At 48.3% G+C, this 20,097-nt stretch overlaps 1 protein-coding gene across 3 annotated transcripts in view; it reads right to left on the bottom strand.

The window, feature by feature from the left end:
- The window catches only part of LOC113407323 (voltage-dependent R-type calcium channel subunit alpha-1E-like), a 258,992-nt gene that overhangs the window by 66,117 nt on the left and 172,778 nt on the right, over window positions 1–20,097 (bottom strand). For 2 of the 3 annotated variants that reach the window (XM_026655712.1, XM_026655713.1), the window contains 12 exons: window positions 17,806–17,921; window positions 13,912–13,965; window positions 13,390–13,479; window positions 12,793–13,002; window positions 10,804–10,916; window positions 10,341–10,453; window positions 10,033–10,164; window positions 9,571–9,643; window positions 7,886–8,003; window positions 7,310–7,377; window positions 3,907–4,004; window positions 656–712 (listed from right to left, as the gene is read on the bottom strand). In XM_026655712.1, coding sequence (XP_026511497.1) covers window positions 656–712; window positions 3,907–4,004; window positions 7,310–7,377; window positions 7,886–8,003; window positions 9,571–9,643; window positions 10,033–10,164; window positions 10,341–10,453; window positions 10,804–10,916; window positions 12,793–13,002; window positions 13,390–13,479; window positions 13,912–13,965; window positions 17,806–17,921 — 1,242 coding nt within the window. The remainder of the gene's footprint in view (window positions 1–655; window positions 713–3,906; window positions 4,005–7,309; window positions 7,378–7,885; window positions 8,004–9,570; window positions 9,644–10,032; window positions 10,165–10,340; window positions 10,454–10,803; window positions 10,917–12,792; window positions 13,003–13,389; window positions 13,480–13,911; window positions 13,966–17,805; window positions 17,922–20,097) is intronic. The other variant, XM_026655714.1, reaches the window with a different exon arrangement.

Raw genomic sequence — 20,097 nt, 5'->3', positions numbered from 1 at the left:
TTGCTTCTCTCCTGGTCTGACAGAGCCAAAGTCTCTTGGCCAACCGGGTGGCAGTAATGTTCATCTGCCTGCTCGGCCTAGTGCCTTGGCAGGGGAGGGCTAAATTCTGGGGGAGGAGGCTTGTACATGTACATTCTCATAGACGCGCTCAGAGGGTGGGCTGATGGGTGCATTTTAAGGGATCAAATAAAACCTTTAAAATATCACAAATGTGCACACAAACAGGCTTCAAAGGACAGACACCCCTACACAGGCACACAGATGCACACCAATAAACGCACGTACAAGCAAGCACACTCATACGGCACAAACATATGCATGGGTAGACACACACCGGCACACACAAATAAACAGACACCAGCTCACATGTACCTACAGTATCCGCACACACACTGAAGTGCTAACCTACACAAGTACACACAGACACAAGCAAACGGCAGCACAAGAGAGCACACTTAGTTTAGACACACACAAACCCCCACACACGCACTAACAGATGTGCAGAAGCAGGAGCACACACAAATCATATGCCCAGAGGAGCAAACATACGCTCTGAAATAGGCTATGTAGAGGCCTAAATTTAGCACGCACAAAAATACATGTAACCACATATGCACATAGCCACACACAACACGCAACCATATGGCACACATACAGTTGGCTGCTGCGTGGCTCCCACATCGACATGTGGTGTCTCCTCCTTCTGTCCCTTCTGGGAAAGAAAAATGAATGGGTTCAGTCCACCTCAACCCTGCACGGACTTGCACACCAACAGCCACAAGCAGAGAAACTCACACACACCTACGTATGTGCATAAAGTGATTTCAGGCATCCATCACTAGCATGCACGCGCACGTAACTGCACAGCATGCGTATATATGTACAAATGGAAAGGGGTTCATCACACCCACAAACTTCTACATAAACATGTAGAGATCATGGAGCAAATACTTTTGCAAACAAATTCATCCATCCACACACACGCAAACAGATTTATACAGAGATAGGCACACACTGATATAGGCATTTCAAAGGTGTTGGGCCGCCAACACAACAGGGGCATATGACATTATATATATACAGAGACATGCACTCACTGAGCCTTAAATACACAGCACCTGATTCTCATTTACACTAAGAGCCGTTTACACTGCTTTGACAGTATAAAGGATTCCTAAAGAGGGTTATGGAGAATCATGCCCATACGCTTACTGTAGCATTCAGTCACATATACATACACATGCCACCTAGAATACATGTGAATGAAACACATGCAAAAATATGTACAAAAAAGTACACATTTTGCCAACCCATATACAAATAATACATATTGTGTATACATACAATATATGCAAGGATATATTCACAGACTGCACACAAGCAAGAACTTGGTACCCATACAAAGTACATACACACAGGATATGCAAGGAAGCAAATGACTGCATGCACACAACTGCGTAACTATACACTCATCACCAGGGATAAGAATGCTAGTCCTCTTTGTACAACTCAAACAAAGGTATACAGACATGCAAAGAAATATTCACAGAGTTACACATTAATAAAGGCATATGTGCCCACGTGGTGACTTCATGACTAATATTCACTTGTGCAAATACTAATGCATATGTGTGCGGTTATATGCCAGAACAAATGCAGACATAAAAAGTACATGCTAATGTGACCATTCCTACATACAGTGGCAAAAGCATAAATATGCCCATGTGCCAAACCTGCAAACCCATCTGCACATTAGGCACTGACATACCACACCGCACACCCAAACCCATCTGCACATTAGGCACCGACATACCACACCGCACACCCAAACCCATCTGCACAATAGGCACTCACATGATGCACCTTACACACAAACCCACCCACATGGTAGGAACTTATGCACCACATACACAAATCCATCTGCATGGAAGGCACCCGTGCACTGTACATGCAAACTCATCCACACTGTAGACACTCATGCAAACCTGTCCATATGGTAGGCATCCACATCCCATTCACTCAAACCTACCTTCATGCTAGTCACCCAGTCACCCACATACACACAAATCCACCCTTGTCCACACATGCCTGCACACAGATACACGTACTTCCATAATTTCACTCTTCTTCCCCACATCCTTTTAGCATTAGGTCTTCTCCTCTTCACCTTTGTTTACACTCTACTTTAATTCCCACCGTTTCTACCACTGATACACCAGCACTAGCAACCATGGACGTGCTAGAGTAGACAAGGCACAAGCAGCTGTCTAGAACTCTGGCCAAATTCGAGTTCCCCAGCCATCGTTGGCGCTAGTGGAGTACACTGTACTGGCAATGCTTGGTAACCTTTGATGGAAAAGTCTAGTGTAGACACAACCTTTGAGTATCAAACTTATTCCACCTATCACCACTTCCTCCCAATTTGCCTATATCCATCCATTTTCTAGCCCTCTGCTACAGTCTAAATCTCTTTGTTTCTTAAAATCTGTCATTCACACTACATCCAGTGGCCAGCTTCCCACACACTGACAGCCAACATGGCTCTGGAGGGCCCATCACAGCAGTCAGACTATGAGTTCTCTCCCCAAACCCATCCCCCAATATAGCCTCTTCCATCTCCACAGAAGAGTCATACGGGCAGTTCCTTTCCCAGGGAATGGGCAGGTCTTACAGCATCTCTGGCCCAACTAGAAGTAGGACACGCCAGAAATCCACCAAAGCAGCCTGTTCTCATGACAATCTCAGCCCAGTGTTGCAGACCCAAGAAGTTCAGATAGTTTGGATGCTATCTGGAGAAACAGATGAAGTCAGGAGCTTCCCTGAACCTTCACAGTACAGCTGACCAGAAGATGACAACTCCATTTTGCAAAGGATTTCAGCATTTGGCTTTGTTTAGAATCGGAATGAAACCTGAAAATTTCAAAAACCTCCACGGAAGGAAAATTCTAAAAAGATTTCCTTTAGGATCAAAACATTTGTCTTGAAAAAAATCAAAACATTGCATTTTGACTTAATTTTAGAATATATAATACCGAGTACAAACGTTTGAAACTCAAAATCATTTCAAAATGAAAAATGGAAATGTTCTGTCTCCAAAGTGACATAATGGGACGTTTTGACACTGGCAGAACTTTTTTGCTTTTTTCCCCCTGAAACAAAATCTCAGCAAAATTGACACAATTTCCCAAAGCGTTTAGATTTCTATGGAACTGCTTTTTCTGATGGGAAATGGTTCTGTCGGCGTTGTTCTGACCACATCTAATCCAGAGACTCACTTATTAAATCCCCTTTTTTGCCCCCATAATGGAGTCACTGATGGTTGCCCCCCCTCCCCTGCAACAATGGAATAGCTAGTGGGAACTCCTCTTACAGAGGAGCCAACAGGGTTCCTTCCTCCTCCTCCTCCTCCTCCAGGGATGACTGTGGGGTCTTCTCCTTTATCAGAGGACTCAGTGCAGGCCTCTTGCAGAGGGTGTGGGTTTCTGACTTCACACTCTTAGCACATTCAGAGATGAAAGCCTTTCTTATTGCTTCTATATAAAGACTTGAGCTTGGGATGTTTAGGACAGCAAGCACAATCAGTAACCAGCACTGTCTGTTGATGTAGCTACCACCTTGAAACTGCCACGATCCTCCGTAATTAACAGCAGACCTGGCCCCTTTCTATTGGTCTGATCCAATTGTGTTGCTTCAACACCATCAATGAACGGTGCCATTGCCCTGCATGAGAGCAACACCTCTGTGTTACCTGTACCCTAGATGTGCATGCATATGTACATGCCTCGCATTGGTGCTACCCCTTGCATAGTCCCCTCTCTCTTTCATGGCATGAGTGGCTATCACCATAAAGAGCTCAGGGACAGGTAGAAGCGGTTGCTGACACGGTGCATGCAGAGGGTGACTCACTCAATGGAGGGCATGTTGGGAGCAGACATCGGGCTGACTTCCTTGGCTTTCTGCAGGGCATGCTTTTGGTTAAAAGCCTCCTCTTCCTCCTGCTCATCCTAAATGTTAAACAAAAATGTCCATTACAAGGGAGCACCAGGGAGTTTACATCCATCCAGATGTTGCAGGGGATTTGCATGGTTATGCTGGATGCAAGATGCTGCAAACCTGGCCCCGTGCAGCCAGTAAGAAAAGGCTCGGAGTGAAGCCACCAGAGCTGAGATGAGCCTTCTGAATTGCCCAGTGTGGTTTTTATTTTCACAAAACCCAGTCAAAACTGACATGGTTTCCTCGTTATGCCCAATCTTTTCTAGAGTTTTCTCAGCGGGTTAGGATCCACAGCAGTGCCCCATCACATAGTATTTGCCATAGCAGGACCTACCCAGTCTGACATTCTGACTCTGGCAGTCGCTAATATATGATGTTTATCAGGAAGTAGACAAAAAATCCCATAGTGCTCCTGACTTATCATGACCAGAATGTAAAGACCAGAACCCAGGATACCTTCAATACTGCTGCAGAGAAGAGGGGGAGTGTACTGTACCTCTTTCCCTCCAAAAGATGTGTGAGGGGGAAAGGCTGCACTGGGGAGAATGGGACACTCGCTGCACTTAACAGACCCGAGCACTGCCAGTGTGGGAGCTGAGAGGGGCAGAATGGGGCACCCTCTCACCCAAACCAAGCAAGTGGGACAATGGGGGGGTGGGGGGGACAGAGGGGTGTGCATGAGGATGAAATTGGGAGACCACCTGCTTCAATAGGTATGTGGGGAAGACTGGTGCCACCCCGCCCCCAGAGTATGTGGGGAGGATCTGAGGAGAAGGGAGCTCACCCTGCCCCCAAAGTGTATAGAGATATATACGTGCACAAGCACATAATGTGTGTGTGTGGGTGTTCACATGAGCACAGTGTGTGCGGGGGTGCATGCGAGTGCTGGGGGGGGGCGTAGTGTGCAGGGGGGAGCGCAAGGGGTGCATGTGTGATCATGCAGCATAGGGTGTGTGTGCAGGGGTGTGGTGCACAGGGGGGGCACATGTTGGTGCTAACAACTGAACAAATATTTCCCGGGACAATTCTCAGCATAAGCCTGAGGCAGTTCTGTGTATCCCAGTGAATTTTAGCAGATTTTCCCTAAGACTACTGAGGAGATTGTAAAAGTTTGGGGCTGGGACAAATTACTAGATATTTAGGTGCTTATCTATATCTGCAAATGCCCCATATGACTCCTGTATCTCGCCCCAACTTCTGACTCTCCCCTTCTTTCTCCTTCCCTGAGTCTTGTCCAGTCAGCTACTGCCCCTGCCAGTATCCGCACAGTGGGGTCTAGTGGCAGGGGGAAGCTGTTCTCGTTAAAAGAGGAAATCCAACAGCAGCAGCAGCCAACCCTGCCTAAGCCTGGGCCAGGCCTGGACTACCAGCCAAAGCGGGTCTGATCCAAGGCTGCAGTCTCTGTACTGGGCAGCACTGACGTTTCTCTGCCTGTCTGACAAAGTGGTCAGGGTCCATTCCTGACCCCACATGGGATCATATTACCCTCATGAGCTTGGCTGAGTTACTGCAGCAAGAAATGCCATTTGTGGCCTTACGTCCATTCAGCCCCACTAAAACCCTGCACACTCTTTCCTTCATTGATGCTGCCCAGAATCAAGGATGTGAGGAAATGGAGGTGAATGGGAAAGCCTAGATTTCAATATCTCAGGTGCTTCGCTCCCCACTTCGGCCACATACACCATCCTGAAAGCATTAGAGCTGCACCAGTCTCCTCCCTCTCAAGTTAGTGAGGCAGTGACAGTAGAGAGTGGAGGCGGAAATCTCCCTGCGTGAGTCACCCTACAGTCACCCTTCCCCCTCCCTCTGAGGTGCCATCTGCACTAACCAGGAAATGAAGTCCTGTCGGCACTGCTCTCCAATGGGAAGATACACATTTGCGTGTGTGTCCCCCGAGGAAAGTTAGACAACATAATGGATTATTCTGCTCCATTTCACTCGCCTCAAACAAATCCGATTTACACTGGTGCTGGAGGCTACTCGCTGAGCCCTGAGAGCGTGAGGAACAGACAGACCACATTGGAAATGGGCAGCATGGAGCCTCTATGCTTTGGGGACCAACCCATCCTAAGAGTAACAATGATCCTGGCTGTTTTTACCTATACACGGCAATCCAGATGATATCAGAGCCCAAAGACTTCCCAGCAGGGCACTGAAGTCTAGTCTGGCATTGTCTCAATCTGCGATGGTTAACTAATGATAACTGCACCAGTGTCAGACAGGTAATAGGTGAGATGATTTTAAAATTGTTTGCACTTTCAATTTTCAGCATGCTGGACAAATCTTAGCTAATGAATCCTCACACCACACATTGGGAGTCGGAGATAGGCTAAGCTGAGGTGGAGAGATTACAGCCCTGATTCAGGAAAGCATTTAAGCACATGCTTTAGTTTAAGCATGGGTTTGAGTACTTCAGTAACTCAGCCCAAGGTTAGGGGTCTATTACAGTAGTGGGTGGGTGAGGTTCTGTGGCCTGTGATGTGAAGAGGTCAGACTAGATGATCATGATGGTCCCTTCTGGCTTTAAAGTCTATGAGTCCATGTGTGTGAGTGCTTTCTGGAACAGGGATGGACTTTAGCACGTGCTTTCCTGAATCAGGGCCTAAGTGATTTGCCCAGTGGTAAGGGCTTGTCTACACTTGAAAGTTATTTCAGATTAAGGTAGGGTGGGAATTTGAAGTGAAATAGCTATAGTGGAATAGCTATTCCGGTCAATTTCCCCATGTAGACAAGCCCTAAATCAGTGGTAGAACCAGGATTAGAAATCAGGCTTTCATCTCCAACCTCAGCCCACCAAGCCATGCCATTTTTCTCAAGGCAGGAGCTCAGTGATGCAGAGTCTTGATACTCTTGCCCTTCACCAACAGAAACACAGGTTCAAATCCTGCTTAGGTCCCAAGTGGAAGTGAGATTTGGTGGTCATAGCCATCACACTCTTCAAAACTACTGCCCAGGAGAGGCCCAAGGCTGGAAGAGCAGTGCATGACAGAGATGTATTGATAGAGCTCTGAGGGGGAACTGGGCTAGAACAGCAGGTGTGGGGCAAGGTTAGCACTGAGGAGCAGACAGAGGCCAGACTCAGTGCAGCATTATTAGCCCTCCTTTTCCATAAGCACTATGTTTACTCACAAATTTAAAATCAAAGAAGTAAAAAAATAGGGAATGAGCTTCCCAGGTGACCATGACAAGGACTCAGAAGTGGATTCCTGGGCCATATGGCATGGACCCTGTGTGGGGTCCATATGGACAGTCTGAACGAGGCTCATTGGGTAGTAAGGTGCGGGGGGGGAGGAGGGAGAGCATTAGCATCCCTTACCTTTGTCAGCTCCTGAGCATTGGCTAGGTTGTCCACAGCGATGGCCAAGAACACATTCAGCAGGGTGTCTGGGCGCGTTAAGAGTCGACACGTCATGTGATAATGGCCTGAGCTTCTACAGCGGCCAATAGGGGAACACACAATCCCACCCCCCTTGACACAGAGGAACATGCCGGCTTCAGAGAGAGGAAACAAGCACCACTGAAGAGACCAGGCAGCTGAGGGGCCCTACTTCACTTCAGGGATAAACCCTCTACTTTTCAGAAGCAGAAAGAGGCTGAATTTGAACCAGGGTGGGAGGGAGGGGTCCCCCGGCCAGCCTATAGCATGGTTCCTCAGCAGAAGATAGGAGTGCCGAGTGTCAGGGATACACTTTTTCCTCCATGTCTGAGGGGGGTAGTTGTAGGACCAGACTCTTACCCCTGCCATGTGAGATGCGGAAAGGAACTCTGGGACACCCACTCCCGCAATATGAACAGAGCACTGAGTCTCTGATGAGCAATGGGAGGAGTTATCCCCTCACAGAGAGACAGGACAGAGGGAGCTCTCACTAAAACATAGCAATCAAGAGGATACAATTTCCAAACAAGGTGAGGATGATGAAGTAGATGGAGGACCACATGCCTGAGCGGACCCCGCCCTGGGAGCGGATCCCGTTGTACATCACCTCGTTCCAGTCCTCGCCCGTCAGGATCTGAACAAACAAACAGGCGGCACTATCACCCACGCTATTATTTTATATATAGCCCACCAGTTTTCTATCTGCAAATGTGTGCAGGAGGTGGTCCAAGTATGCAGATCCTGTCTCAGGGACGATCCTGCCCCACAGCTGGGTTACCTGGGGAGAAGGGATCTGCTCTGTGGTGAGGAATTAGGTGTCTTCCAGAGATTTTTGGAATCTACAACGTGTGGCAGCAGAACACCAGCTTTCATTTAATGTAGGGGTGTGGATCTCCACTCCTTTATGCCAGTGTAACTCACTGAAGGCAATGGAGATACACTGGCATAAGCCCCCATGTAACTGCATGGAGAACCAAGCCTTAAGCTTAAGAACATAAGAACATAAGAATGGCCCTACTGGGTCAGACCAAAGGTCCATCTAGCCCAGTATTCTGTCTTCCGACAGTGGCCAGTGCCAGGTGCCCCAGAGGAATGAACAGAACAGGTAATCATCAAGTGATCCATCCCCTGTCACTCATTCCCAGCTTTTGGCAAACAGAGGCTAGGGACACCATCCCTGCCCATCCTGGCTAATAGCCATTGATGGACCTATCCTCCATGAATTTATCTAGTTCTTTTTTGAACCCTGTTATGGTCTTGGCCTTCACAATATCCTCTGGCAAGGAGATCCATGGGTTGACTGTGTGTTGTGTGAAGAAATACTTCCTTTTATGTGTTTTAAACCTGCTGCCTATTAATTTCATTTGGTGACCCCTAGTACTTGTGTTATGAGAAGCAGTAAACAACACTTCCTTATCTACTTTCTCTACACCAGTCATGATTTTATAGACCTCAATCATATCTCCCCTTAGCCGTCTCTTTTCCAAGTTGAAAAGTCCCAGTCTTATTAATCTCTCCTCATATGGAAGCCATTCCATATCCCTAATCATTTTTGTTGCCCTTTTCTGAACCTTTTCCAATTCCAATATATCTTTTTTGAGATTGGGCGACCACATCTGCACACAGTATTCAAGATGTGGGTGTACCATGGATTTATATAGAGGCAACATGATATTTTCTGTCCTATTATCTATCCCTTTCTTAATTATTCCCAGCATTCTGGTCGCTTTTTTGACTGCCGCTGTACATTGAGTGGATGTTTTCAGAGAACTATCCACAATGGCTCCAAGATCTCTTTCTTGAGTGGTAACAGCTAATTTAGACCCCATCATTGTATAGTTGGGATCAGGAGCGCCGCCAGATTTTCTGCTGCCCTAGGTGGCGGAAGGTCCCGCCCCGAAATGCTGCCACCCATAGAGGCGGTGGAAGGTCCCGCTGCCGAAATACCACTGCGGTCGCCGCCCCCGAAATTGTAGCACCCTAGGCGACCGCCTAGGTCGCCTAATGGGTTGCACCGGCCCTGGTTGGGATTATGCTTTCCAAGGTGCATTACTTTGCATTTATCAAGCTTCTAGATCTTTTGGTTGTAAAGAAAACTTCAGAACATGAACCACCTCGGGTGGTGGATAAGAATCAGATAGCCGGGGGTATTGTCTGTATGGTAGAAAAATCCAGCTGCCTCATTTTTACCAGGCCCCTACCTGAAACACTGTCATGATGGCTGCAGGGAAGGTGTCAAAGTTTGCAGAAGGAGTCCCATCCATGAAATTAAATCTGAAAACGAACCAAAGGGAAATGCACAAGCTGGAATATGGAGGTGGCACCACATCACTGTTTTCTGTCCTCTTAGGTCTGCTGCTCCTATAATAGCCTACCCCATCCATTCACCACTTCCCTCGACTTTCCCTTCTTCTTTGTCCCCATTTCACCTTTATCATGAGACAGGTAAGGACCCTGGAGCACTTCTGCAGGAATCTGAACAGACATCATGCCCATCGTGCCCTGAACTAGCCTGATCTAAGGTCCTTCAGAAAAAGGAACATTATTGGTAATCTGGTGAGAGCCAGAGAGGTGGGTCAGTGTTTTCCTTGAAAGGGTGGGAGATGATATTATTCACTGTAAATAAAAGGGCTCCAATCTTCCCTGGCCTTTCATGCACTTACCTGCCTCCAAACAGCTGCATTCCCAACAGAGCAAAGACAACAATGAAGAGGAAAAGGAGGAAGAGCAAGCTGATTATTGACTTCATGGAACTCATCAGGGAGACCACCAAATTCCTCAGGGATGCCCAATACCTGGAAAATGCAGATGTTACTGTAGCACTAGTAGTAGGACTGTGCAAAACAAGGGGAATCTGGATCTGTGATGGCAGCCAGGCGAGAGCTAGGAGCCAGAAGGGGATAGAGAAAGGGCCAGGTGGGCCGAGGGGTAGGGAGCCAATAGGCAGGGACGTATGTTCCTCTTTACTTACTTTGTTATTTTAAATATTCTCAGAAGACGGAGGGCTCGTAAGACGCTGATCCCAAAAGAGGTTCCTGGTCTGAAGATAGCCCAGACCACTTCAAAGATGCTTCCCACTGTGACCTGGGGGATCAGAAACACACATGAGAATACAGCCTGCGTACATAACATGGGCTTAGAGTGTCAAGGACCATAGTAATCACAGGAAGTCCCTCTCAGGTGTGCAACTCCATGTGATGGCCAGCCCTATGTAATCAGAAGCTAGTAGTTTGGATCTCAGTACTGCTGTAACAGACTATGTTGCTTGCCTTTCTAACCCTTCTACTAGGAACACCCCCTCCCCACAGCCCTCTGGAAGGACTGTCCCATTCCCCTTCCCCTCTTTAAGTTATGTTGTAACCCCTTCCCCCCCCAGAGACCTGCAGACTGTTCTGCTGCCTACAACATTTGCTCTAGTTTCATGCACTGCTTACCCCACAGTCAAAGCAGTTGAAAGAGGAATGAAAGTAAAGGCGCGGCCCCATTCCATACATCTTTAAGGACATCTCCAGGAGGAAGAGCCCAAGGAACAGGAACTCTGCATAGTCTGAAACAGGGAAATTCAGGTGCATTAGCTACACATCTGCTTCTCCTTATCTGTGCTTAGAAAACAGTGTAAAGAGCTGATACAGTGACCCTTGCATGGGGTGTCAGCAGACAAACCTTCAACACTCCAGGAGAACCTCTACCACTTGATCTAAAGGAATAACTCCATTAGCTGGTTGCAGCTGTAGGTTATTAACCCCTAGTGGCCCAGCCACTGCAGGGGGACATGACAGACTTTACCAATGTGTTATGCTGATACTAGATTTTATGGGACCTTGTGCAAAGACAAGCAGAGTCCTCAAACAGAGCTCACTAATCCACTCAGCACATTCTAGGAGACAGGACAACCAGACAGGGGGATCAAGGTCCTTTTCACTGACTCTGTAGGGAAGGAATGTGGAATTGGTTGCTTCTCTCTGGAGATCTAGGAAGTTTGTGCATCATTAGCTGGTACGCAGAGAATGGATTAAGGTGCTTGCCTTCATGAATCATAGATAACTGGACCCACAAACTAAGTTTTCAAAGGGTGTGTGTTATTAGGGATAGTGTCACAGAAGAACGGGTGCACTCATTTAAGTGAAGTCACTTCTGCAGTGGAACACAGCTGTGGTTTAACAGCACACAACAAACACTACACAACAGTTTTAGGGGCAGAAATGAAGAACTTCTCCAAATTAAACTGCAGAGGAACTTTCATAGCCCTGATGTAATTACTCCACAGCTGAAGTCTTGCCAGGACATGCAGTTATCAGCTGTACGCTTGTGAAAAGTGTCACAGGATCTTTCAGGAACATTAGTGGCCAAGTCAGTTTTCCATATTGTCCAAAAGGTGGCTCTCATTAGAACCAGCTGCCATACCACACCATGTGCTGACATCTCAGCAGACAGCTTCATAGACTTGAGCTGAATCCGTATTTGAATGGGAGTCTTTCAAGGTGTAGCAGGAGTGGTATACATTCAATAGGTGTTACTCATCCTACCGTGTGAGTACTGAACCAATGCCCCAGGAGCACTATGTTGCTGTCTGTAGGACAAAATGTAAAACTGAGGTTCTGATTATTCATGGCCGTTAGTTCATGGCTGTCAGATCTACAGCAATTTTTTTAACTCTGGTGCCCTGGACAAACTCTAATTGGGAATTATATTCTGTCTCCCTTCAATCCTCATTGGATTCAGTTGGCTGTAAAACACTTCTCATTTGTGCCCAGATCTCTTGTGTAGTGTCATTGTTTCTATTAAACAACTCAAGGATGGCTGCATTTCTATGCTGGGACAAAGGATTCCACTCAGACCTATCTCAGAAGGGTGTTAATTAGTCTTTGTTCATTACATTACTACAGCAGGGTAAACTTACTATTATGTCCCCACTTCACACTGATACAAAACAGTCACCTCCCTTGCAATCCGTATTGGATTTGAATGACATGAGTCCAGTCAAACTCATTCTTGTTTATCTGCTGGGAGGGAAGCAGAACTGAAAATGATTTCAGTGATGAAGAGCAAGACAGCGGGCAACAGTGGAAATGGGCTGTGTACAATATTCAGGATGGCAAGCGTGATTCTGATCTCCCTCCAGGTTCATGCCAGTCTGATCCCATTGACCTCAATGGAGTTCACTCCTGATTTACACTGGGGTGACAAGAGAATCAGACCCAGCGCCGCCAACAGCTAAAGATCTTCCTGTAACAGGCTGTGAGTTGCTGCCCTCTCCAGTCCTCCTGGAAAGGCAACAAACCATGCCATATGCTGATAGTCCTGGGGCTCCAAGCAGCCACGTTTTACTTGCACTGATGGCTGACCCGGGGTCAGCGGGGTTGGTGTTCTGTACAACCTGTCGCTGTAACACACCCAAACAAGGAGAGGGACCTGGAACTCACAGAGGAGGTGGGTGAGCCACGGAGGCTGGTTGTGATGGACAATGGCAACACAGGCAGTGTTGAGAGCCACCAAGCTCAAGACGGTCCAATAAAACACTTGGGATTTCACCATATGGCGAACGGAGATGCGCAGAAGTCGCTCCTTGTGCCGGAAATAGGAGGCGCCATCCACTTTAGCGCTCCTGATGCTGCCACGAGCAAGAGGGGTACCTGAGGGGGAGAGGCCAGAAGAGAACAATGGAACACGGTGGTTTTGCTCAGCAGAGGACCTGACCAGGTCAATCTCCCTTCTGACCAGGGAATGGGAGGAATTATTTCCTCACTCAAGAGCTCCACTATGGCAGGATGGGCTTAACCTGCCAGCTCCTATACAAGCTCTGTAAAGCAGCAGAAACAGTGTGGGGGCTCCATTCTCTGTGCTAACAACGGACAGAAACATAAGGTCTTAGCCCATCTCCACTTTGGCTTTACTCCCCTCAGGATTTTACAAGATGCTCCACATCATTAGAGGACTTGTGGGGAGGAGACTCTGGACTGCCTTAGCATTGGGCTCCGAGAAAGTCTATCACACAGGCTGGCGAACTGGCCTCCACTCACCCACGGAGGAGATATCGACACAATGTTCGTCACTCGAGTCACGATTCACTGCTTCTGTCCGGTTCCTTTTGATGGTTGCTCTCCTGAGCACTGGAAATGAAGAAGAGGGGAGCTCTAGTTACCACTGCATCTAAATGCTGCCCGCAGACTGTTCGACCGACTCCTATCCAGGCTGTTACTTGGTACCCAGCTAACCCGGTAATCGGGGTCTCAGTAACTGAATGGGGCTGCCGTCCAGTTCCCAGCACTAAAGTAAGTCAGGCGCTCTGTACCGAGAGAGGCTACAGATTGGCTTCATGCTCTCTGGCGTGTTGTACCCTCCCTAACCAGGAGAGCTGCTGTCGAGCCCCACTGCTCTAACATGATGGCCTCCTGTTAACCAGCAGAAACAGTGGTTTGGTTCCCAGCACTCCCCATAATCATGTATCTAGTTCCCATTGCTCTAGTGAGTTAAACTGGAGGTTGTAGCTGGAGGCAGAAAAGGGAATGCAGCTACATTAGCTAGCTTATTGTTTTCCTTACCTTCCAAGGCTGATGTCCCAGCATTTTTATTCTCTTCAGCCAGCATTACTTCCTCTGCATAAAAACAAATGGTTTAGTAAATTGTCTCCAAGTGTCTGATATACCAGGGAATGAAAAAAAGAAAGCTCAGAGCTCCCACAGACTTCACGTCTGGTGCTCCCAGCCAGAGGGAGGAGGAAGGGCAGTGAGGGAGAAAGAGACAGAGAACCCGTCAGAATCATAGAAATGTAGGAGTGGAAGGGACCTTGATAGGTCATCTAGTCCAGTCCCCTGCACTGAGGCAGGACTCAGTATTATCTAGACCATCTCTGACAGGTGTTTGTCTAACCTGCTCTTAAAACCCTCCAATGATGTAGATTCCACAGCCTCCCTCGGCAATTTATTCCGGTGCTTAACCACCATAACAGTTAGGAAGTTTTCCCTAATGTTCAACCTAAATCTCCCTTGCTGCAATTTAAGCCCATTGCTTCTTGTCCTGGCCTCAGTGGATAAGTAGAACTATTTTTAACCATCTCTTCATAACAACCTTCTATGTACTTGAAGACTGTTACCATGTCTCCCCTCAGTCTTCTCTTCCCCAAACTAAACGAACCAAATTTTTTCAAACTTCCCTCATAGGTCATGTTTTCTAGACCTTTAATCATTTTTTTGTTGCTCTCCTCTGGGCTTTCTCCAATTTGTCCACATCTTTCCTGAAATGTGGTGCCCAGAACTGGATACAATACTACAGCTGAGGCCTTATTAGTGCTGAGTAGAGTGGAATAATTACTTCCTGTGTCTTGTTTACCACACTCCTGCTAATACAACTCAGAATGATATTTGCCTTTTTTGCAACCGTGTTACACTGTTAACTCATATTTAGTTTGTGATCCACCATAGCCCTCAGATCCTTCTTTGCAGTACTCCTTCCTAGGCAGTCATTTCCCATTTTGTATCTGTGCAACTGATTATTCTTCCCTAAGCGGAGTATTTTTTATTTGTCCCGATTGAATTTCATCCTGTTTATTTCAGACCATTTCTCCAGTTTGTCAAGAGCATTTTGAATTTGTTTTGAAGGTGAAACGATGGAGGAAAGGCAGCATCCATTACATGAGAAAGCCATGTAGTGAAATGGAACAGTTCCACCATATGACAGCAACATGAGATAACACACGATTAGTCAGGAGATGCTGCTACACTGCCATTAGTGTTGATTAGAACTGTACTAATGTGCAGTGGAGACTGGGAGCCCCACCATGGCTTCCTGCACCTTGTGAATGAGCAGATACAATTTGACAGTAGTGGAAAGAGTCAGCTACACAACACAACGTCAGCCAATCGGAAAGAAAAATGACTTCTAATCCACTGTCCTGCTGCCTCCTCCAAGAAGAAAGCTCTCTTAAAGGCCAACAAAGATGTTTAATAAGTAGAGCCGGGCTATGTTTTTAGACAAACGTTTATATTCATTTATTTGATGAAAAATGCAGTTTCAGTTGACCTTAAACTATTCACAAATTTTTACACCAATAATTTTGGTTAGTCACAAAATGGCCATAGGAGGAAGTGATGGTCATGCTACCACCCCTCCATTATAGCCTTTCGCCCAGTGATTAGGGCACTCCCTGGATTGTGGGAGATGCAGGTTCAAATCCCCACTCTAGAACAGACCCAAAACGGGACCTTTTAAATTCACCGAAAATTCTGAAAAATTTCAGATTCGGTTTGATGAGAACTGATTTTTTTATCCAAAATTCTTGGGTCTCCAAAACATGTCTGGAAATCTCCACTCTGCCTTGCAGGATTCCCAGTATGCCCTGCTTCCACTCAGAGCAGAAATACCATGGAAACAACACTTCTTGTTGCATTTGGGGCTTCCTTTTCTGTCCCAGCCAGAACCAGAAAGCACATAGGCATGAACCAAAACCCTAGATCCAAACTCCCCCGAACACTGGAGAAGTCTGGAACTAGATCTACAGCTGAACTTTGTGGCTCAGGCTCATCTTGAAGTTAATAAAACTTCTGTGAATCTCAACACATTGTTGGTATGAGTTTTGAATGAAGGTGCAAGTCTTTTCTTATTTTATCTGAATCCATTCCCCCAATCCTATTTAAAAACACTTCCTACACACCATGCCCTAAACAGAATCCTTTGGCTAAATTCTTCGGTGACAAACGAGGACATAAGTGACACACTGGTGACAAGTTAGAAAACAGGTGTGATATCCAAAGTCTATATCGTGTCTATTTGGAAATCTATAGCTGTGCAGAAAAAGCCTTCATTCTCTTAGATGCAGTCACAGGTCGGGAGCTGGGGATGGAATTGTTCTCATCAAAAAAGTTCTCATCAAAGGGACCATGCATCCAGTCAGAAAACCCTCAGGGGTGGAACTGGCTGGAAAGTGACTAACGGACCCTCACCTACTCTAATTTATGGCCCCACCATAGTAGATAACTTCAGAAAATGAAAAGCCCCACCCAGGCCTCTCAGTGTGGCGGGAAGTCCAACCACACAGAGTTTCAATATTTAACATATGGAACTGGCACCTCTATATAAGTCATACGTACACACACAAATCTTTGTTAGAGTGAAGTGAAGCGCATGCTGGTGGTTTGACTTGTATACGACCTTTCAGTAATGTGATAGTTAAAAGAAAATCACAAAAAACAAACATTAGAAACCCAGGAAATTCAGGGTTAAAGTTAAACTAGAAACCCAAATCTCGTTCACAGCTATGTTACCAAACTGCCTTAACTCTGTCCACCTATCATTGGCCCTTCTTTGCATGCACAATATTAAAAATACGCTCCCCGGAATGTGGGCTTGATAATCTGGTTTGTACGTCCACCTTTTCAACACAGCTGCTAAGTGCTATGTTGGGTCATCACACCTGCTGAGGCTGTTTTCCTGAGAGCTCTGAGTTCATGATCTGAAGCTGAGAGGATTGTGCGCATGGAGATGTGTTAGCTCGGTCACTAATGACACCTGGACAAACGGCTGCCCCATGGACGCATTAGTGCTGAGCTTCTCCTGTGCTCAGCATCTCCCAGGATCAGCTCCTTCCTGAGGATGAGGAATGCTAGCATACTGACGGCAATCTGTCAGACTCCTGTCTGTGTGCTGTGCATGACTGCAAAGGTGGTCATACAGCAGCATAACCACTCTGGTTTCCATGCTGCAGTGAGCTCCGTGCAGGCACAGGGATCTCCCTGGGGGAGCTCCCTGCAGGACTGGTGGGTGGAGGTTGTATGGAACACTAGAATTGTGGCCAAACTACTTAGTACCGGAGGATAAGTCTGAATTTCTGATTTCCTAAGGGCATCCTTATGAGAGAAGAGCGAAAATCTTTTAGCTGTGTCATTGGGCAGCTGTGTTAATGGCCACTTAAGTTAGCTCCAATGCTCGTAGGCTACCAAACACGTTGTCCCACCCACTCCGCCTGGGATTTAGATATGCCTTGTTTGCACGTTCAGTATCACAGTGTACCAAAGGAATACACACCTTAGCCAAATCCTGCCCTTGCTTCTACCCATGTCACCTCCTCGGATGGCAGTGGACTTACGCATTTGTAACCAAAGGTGAAATTCAGCCCAACCATAGCACCTTTCATGCACTCTGGCCTCCAACGTGCAATTCAGTCGCATGCGACTCAGCAGAACATTTTCTGCCCCGGTGAAATATTTTGTGGGGGAAGCGTGCAGCAGAGACAGTCTGGGTGTGGGGGAGGGGCAGAGAACCGTATGGACCCACAAGCTGTACAATACGGAGCTAATTCATTCATCAGTGATGGCAGCCTCCGACTTCGCAGGCATCTGCTGAACTACACAGTGAGAGCAGCAGCTCCCCTCCCCCGAGCCAGTGGGGTCACCCCGTCATTCACATTGAAATGCTGACCCTAGGCCTGCCACCAGCCTTACCTGCTTTGTCTATCCACGCCCTATAGCCATTCAATTCCCGTTCGATCTGCTGCTGGCGACGCAGCTTCATGAAGGCTCTGCGGTTCTCCACCCGCTCTCGCTCTTTGGCAAATTCCCTGTAGACACAGAAGGGCAACGTTGGTTTTATTGAAGAACCGTGGCATGGCTGGGATAAGGAAGAGGTGTGTGTGAGAAAGAGAGAGAGAGAGAGCGAGCAGGGCAGCACAGCTAGGGCAAGGGTGTGTGTGTGCAAGATGGCACGGCTGGGACCATGGTGTGTATGCGCATGTGAGCAGGATGTTATGGCTGGGACCATTGATGTGTGTGTGTGTGTGCGCACGCACGCAGGGTGGTATGGCTGGGACCACTGGGGTGGTGTTTGCAGGGTGGCACGGCTGGGACCATGGTGTATGTTTGTGTGCATGCAGGGTGGTATGGCTGGGACCATTGGGGGGATAGTGTGTGCAGGGTGGCACAGCTGGGATCATGGTGTGTATGTGTGTGTGTGTGTGTGTGTGCAGGACAGCACAGCAGGGCCAGTGGCAGGGTTGGGACAGGGCTGGGCCAGTGCTGTGCAAGTTGGCCCAGTTGGGGTAGAAGGGTGGGCATGGGGCAGCATGGCCGGGACAGGGGACAGCTCTCAGGGCACAATGTGGGGTGGCAGGCTTCGAGGGATGGACAGAAGGATACTTGGGAGGACTGGGAGGAGAGCCAGCGCGGTGGAGGGGTGGTCACACAGCTGGCCGGCTAGGGCACAGGGAAGTCAGAGGGATGACTGATGCAGATGGAAACACTGCCCTCGGACTGAGGCACACTGGCTGGAGCAGATGGGTGAGATGAACAGATCTACTGAGTCAAAGCATCAGTATAACTGGGATGAAAGGGACCAATGGACGGGACCAAGGTACAGATGGAGCAAATCTACAGTGTGGTGCATGGAGGGGGGTGAATCAGTAGGAAAAGTAAGAAGGGGTCAGTGTGGGAGAGAGGAGTGAAGCTGATGAATGTGCAATGAAATCCCCATGTTCTCCAGCATCCCTGACCAGGGGCAGCCCTGCCCAGCACCAGTGCATGGTCCAGAGGGGCAGGTTATGGCCCAGATATTAACTCAACTCTCCCTCCTCCCAGTGCTCGCCAAGGTCTGCCCCCCCCCCCGACCCCTTTCAAAGGTGTGGGAGGCACGAGTGGGCGGGACATGCAGATGCTCTGTAGACTCCTTAGCGTCCCTCCACTTGGATGGGAGGAAAGAAATAGCAGATGGGACCTGAGAAGGGGCATGCGCAGTGGGTGAAGAGCCAACGCTGGGCAACCCCAGGGGGTGGGCAGTCTGGGGCAGGTAGAGCCAGACCCTGCAGTGCTTGATACAGGAAGCCAGGTGAGAGCATTCCTGCTGCATGAACTGATATTCTCTCAGCCCATCTCCCAGAGAGATGCTTAAAACTCCACTCAGTCACTATGTGCTGGCTTGTAGTAGGCACAGCTCCTCTTTACACACACTGCAGTGTTGCTGTGGGGGGGGGGGTAGAATGCATTATTAAGACAAAATTTATTCCACTGCAGCCCTGCTGTGTGCTCCATGGATCTGTGCAAGCTGGGGAAGGCCAGGGTGCAGATGTGAGAGGAGGGGAACTCCCCCTCTGCCCCCCCACAGAGCTGACAGCCCAGCACGGGAATGAGGCGAAGAATCAAAAATGACCAATGTGACCCAGGTGAACACATTTTTCCACCCCTGCTGCACGGCACTGCCTGAGCGCTGTGGTCCCACCCGGCCAAAGAGACTCTCCATCTCTCAGTCATGGAAAACAGATCGGACAGATATTTTAAGTGTGCAGCCTCCTCAGTGCCTGACTTCACAGCCCCTTCTGTCAGGAGAGCAGGGGTCTGAGGGGGATGGGCAGGGCCGGCTCTAGGATTTTTGCTGCCCAAAGCAAAAACAATTTTGGCCCCCCCCCCCCCCCCCCCGTTCTTTAATTACCCCACCCCCGGCCCCGCTTCAACTCCGCCCCTTCCCCAAATCCCCAGCCCTGCCTCCTCCCCCCAGGCTCTCAAGCCTAGGAGGGAGGGGGAGAAGCGGCGCCCGCGCCGCGGCCACTCGGAGTCTCCCCCTCCCTCCCAGGTTTGAGAGCCTGGGAGGGAGGGTGAGCAGCGGTGCGCGAGCGGCAGCAGCAGCGGAGGTGAGCTAGGGCGGCCGGGGCACATTTTTAGGGGCGGCATTCTGGCGCCGGACATGCCGCCCCTAAAAATATGCCGCCCCAAGCACCACTTGTTTTGCTGGTGCCTAGAGCCGGCCCT

Source organism: Terrapene carolina, unplaced genomic scaffold, assembly GCF_002925995.2.
Source record: "Terrapene carolina triunguis isolate 2854851 unplaced genomic scaffold, T_m_triunguis-2.0 Scaffold210, whole genome shotgun sequence".
Classification (NCBI taxonomy): Eukaryota; Metazoa; Chordata; order Testudines; family Emydidae; genus Terrapene; species Terrapene triunguis.
This window is presented reverse-complemented; position numbering and strand designations above follow the sequence as displayed.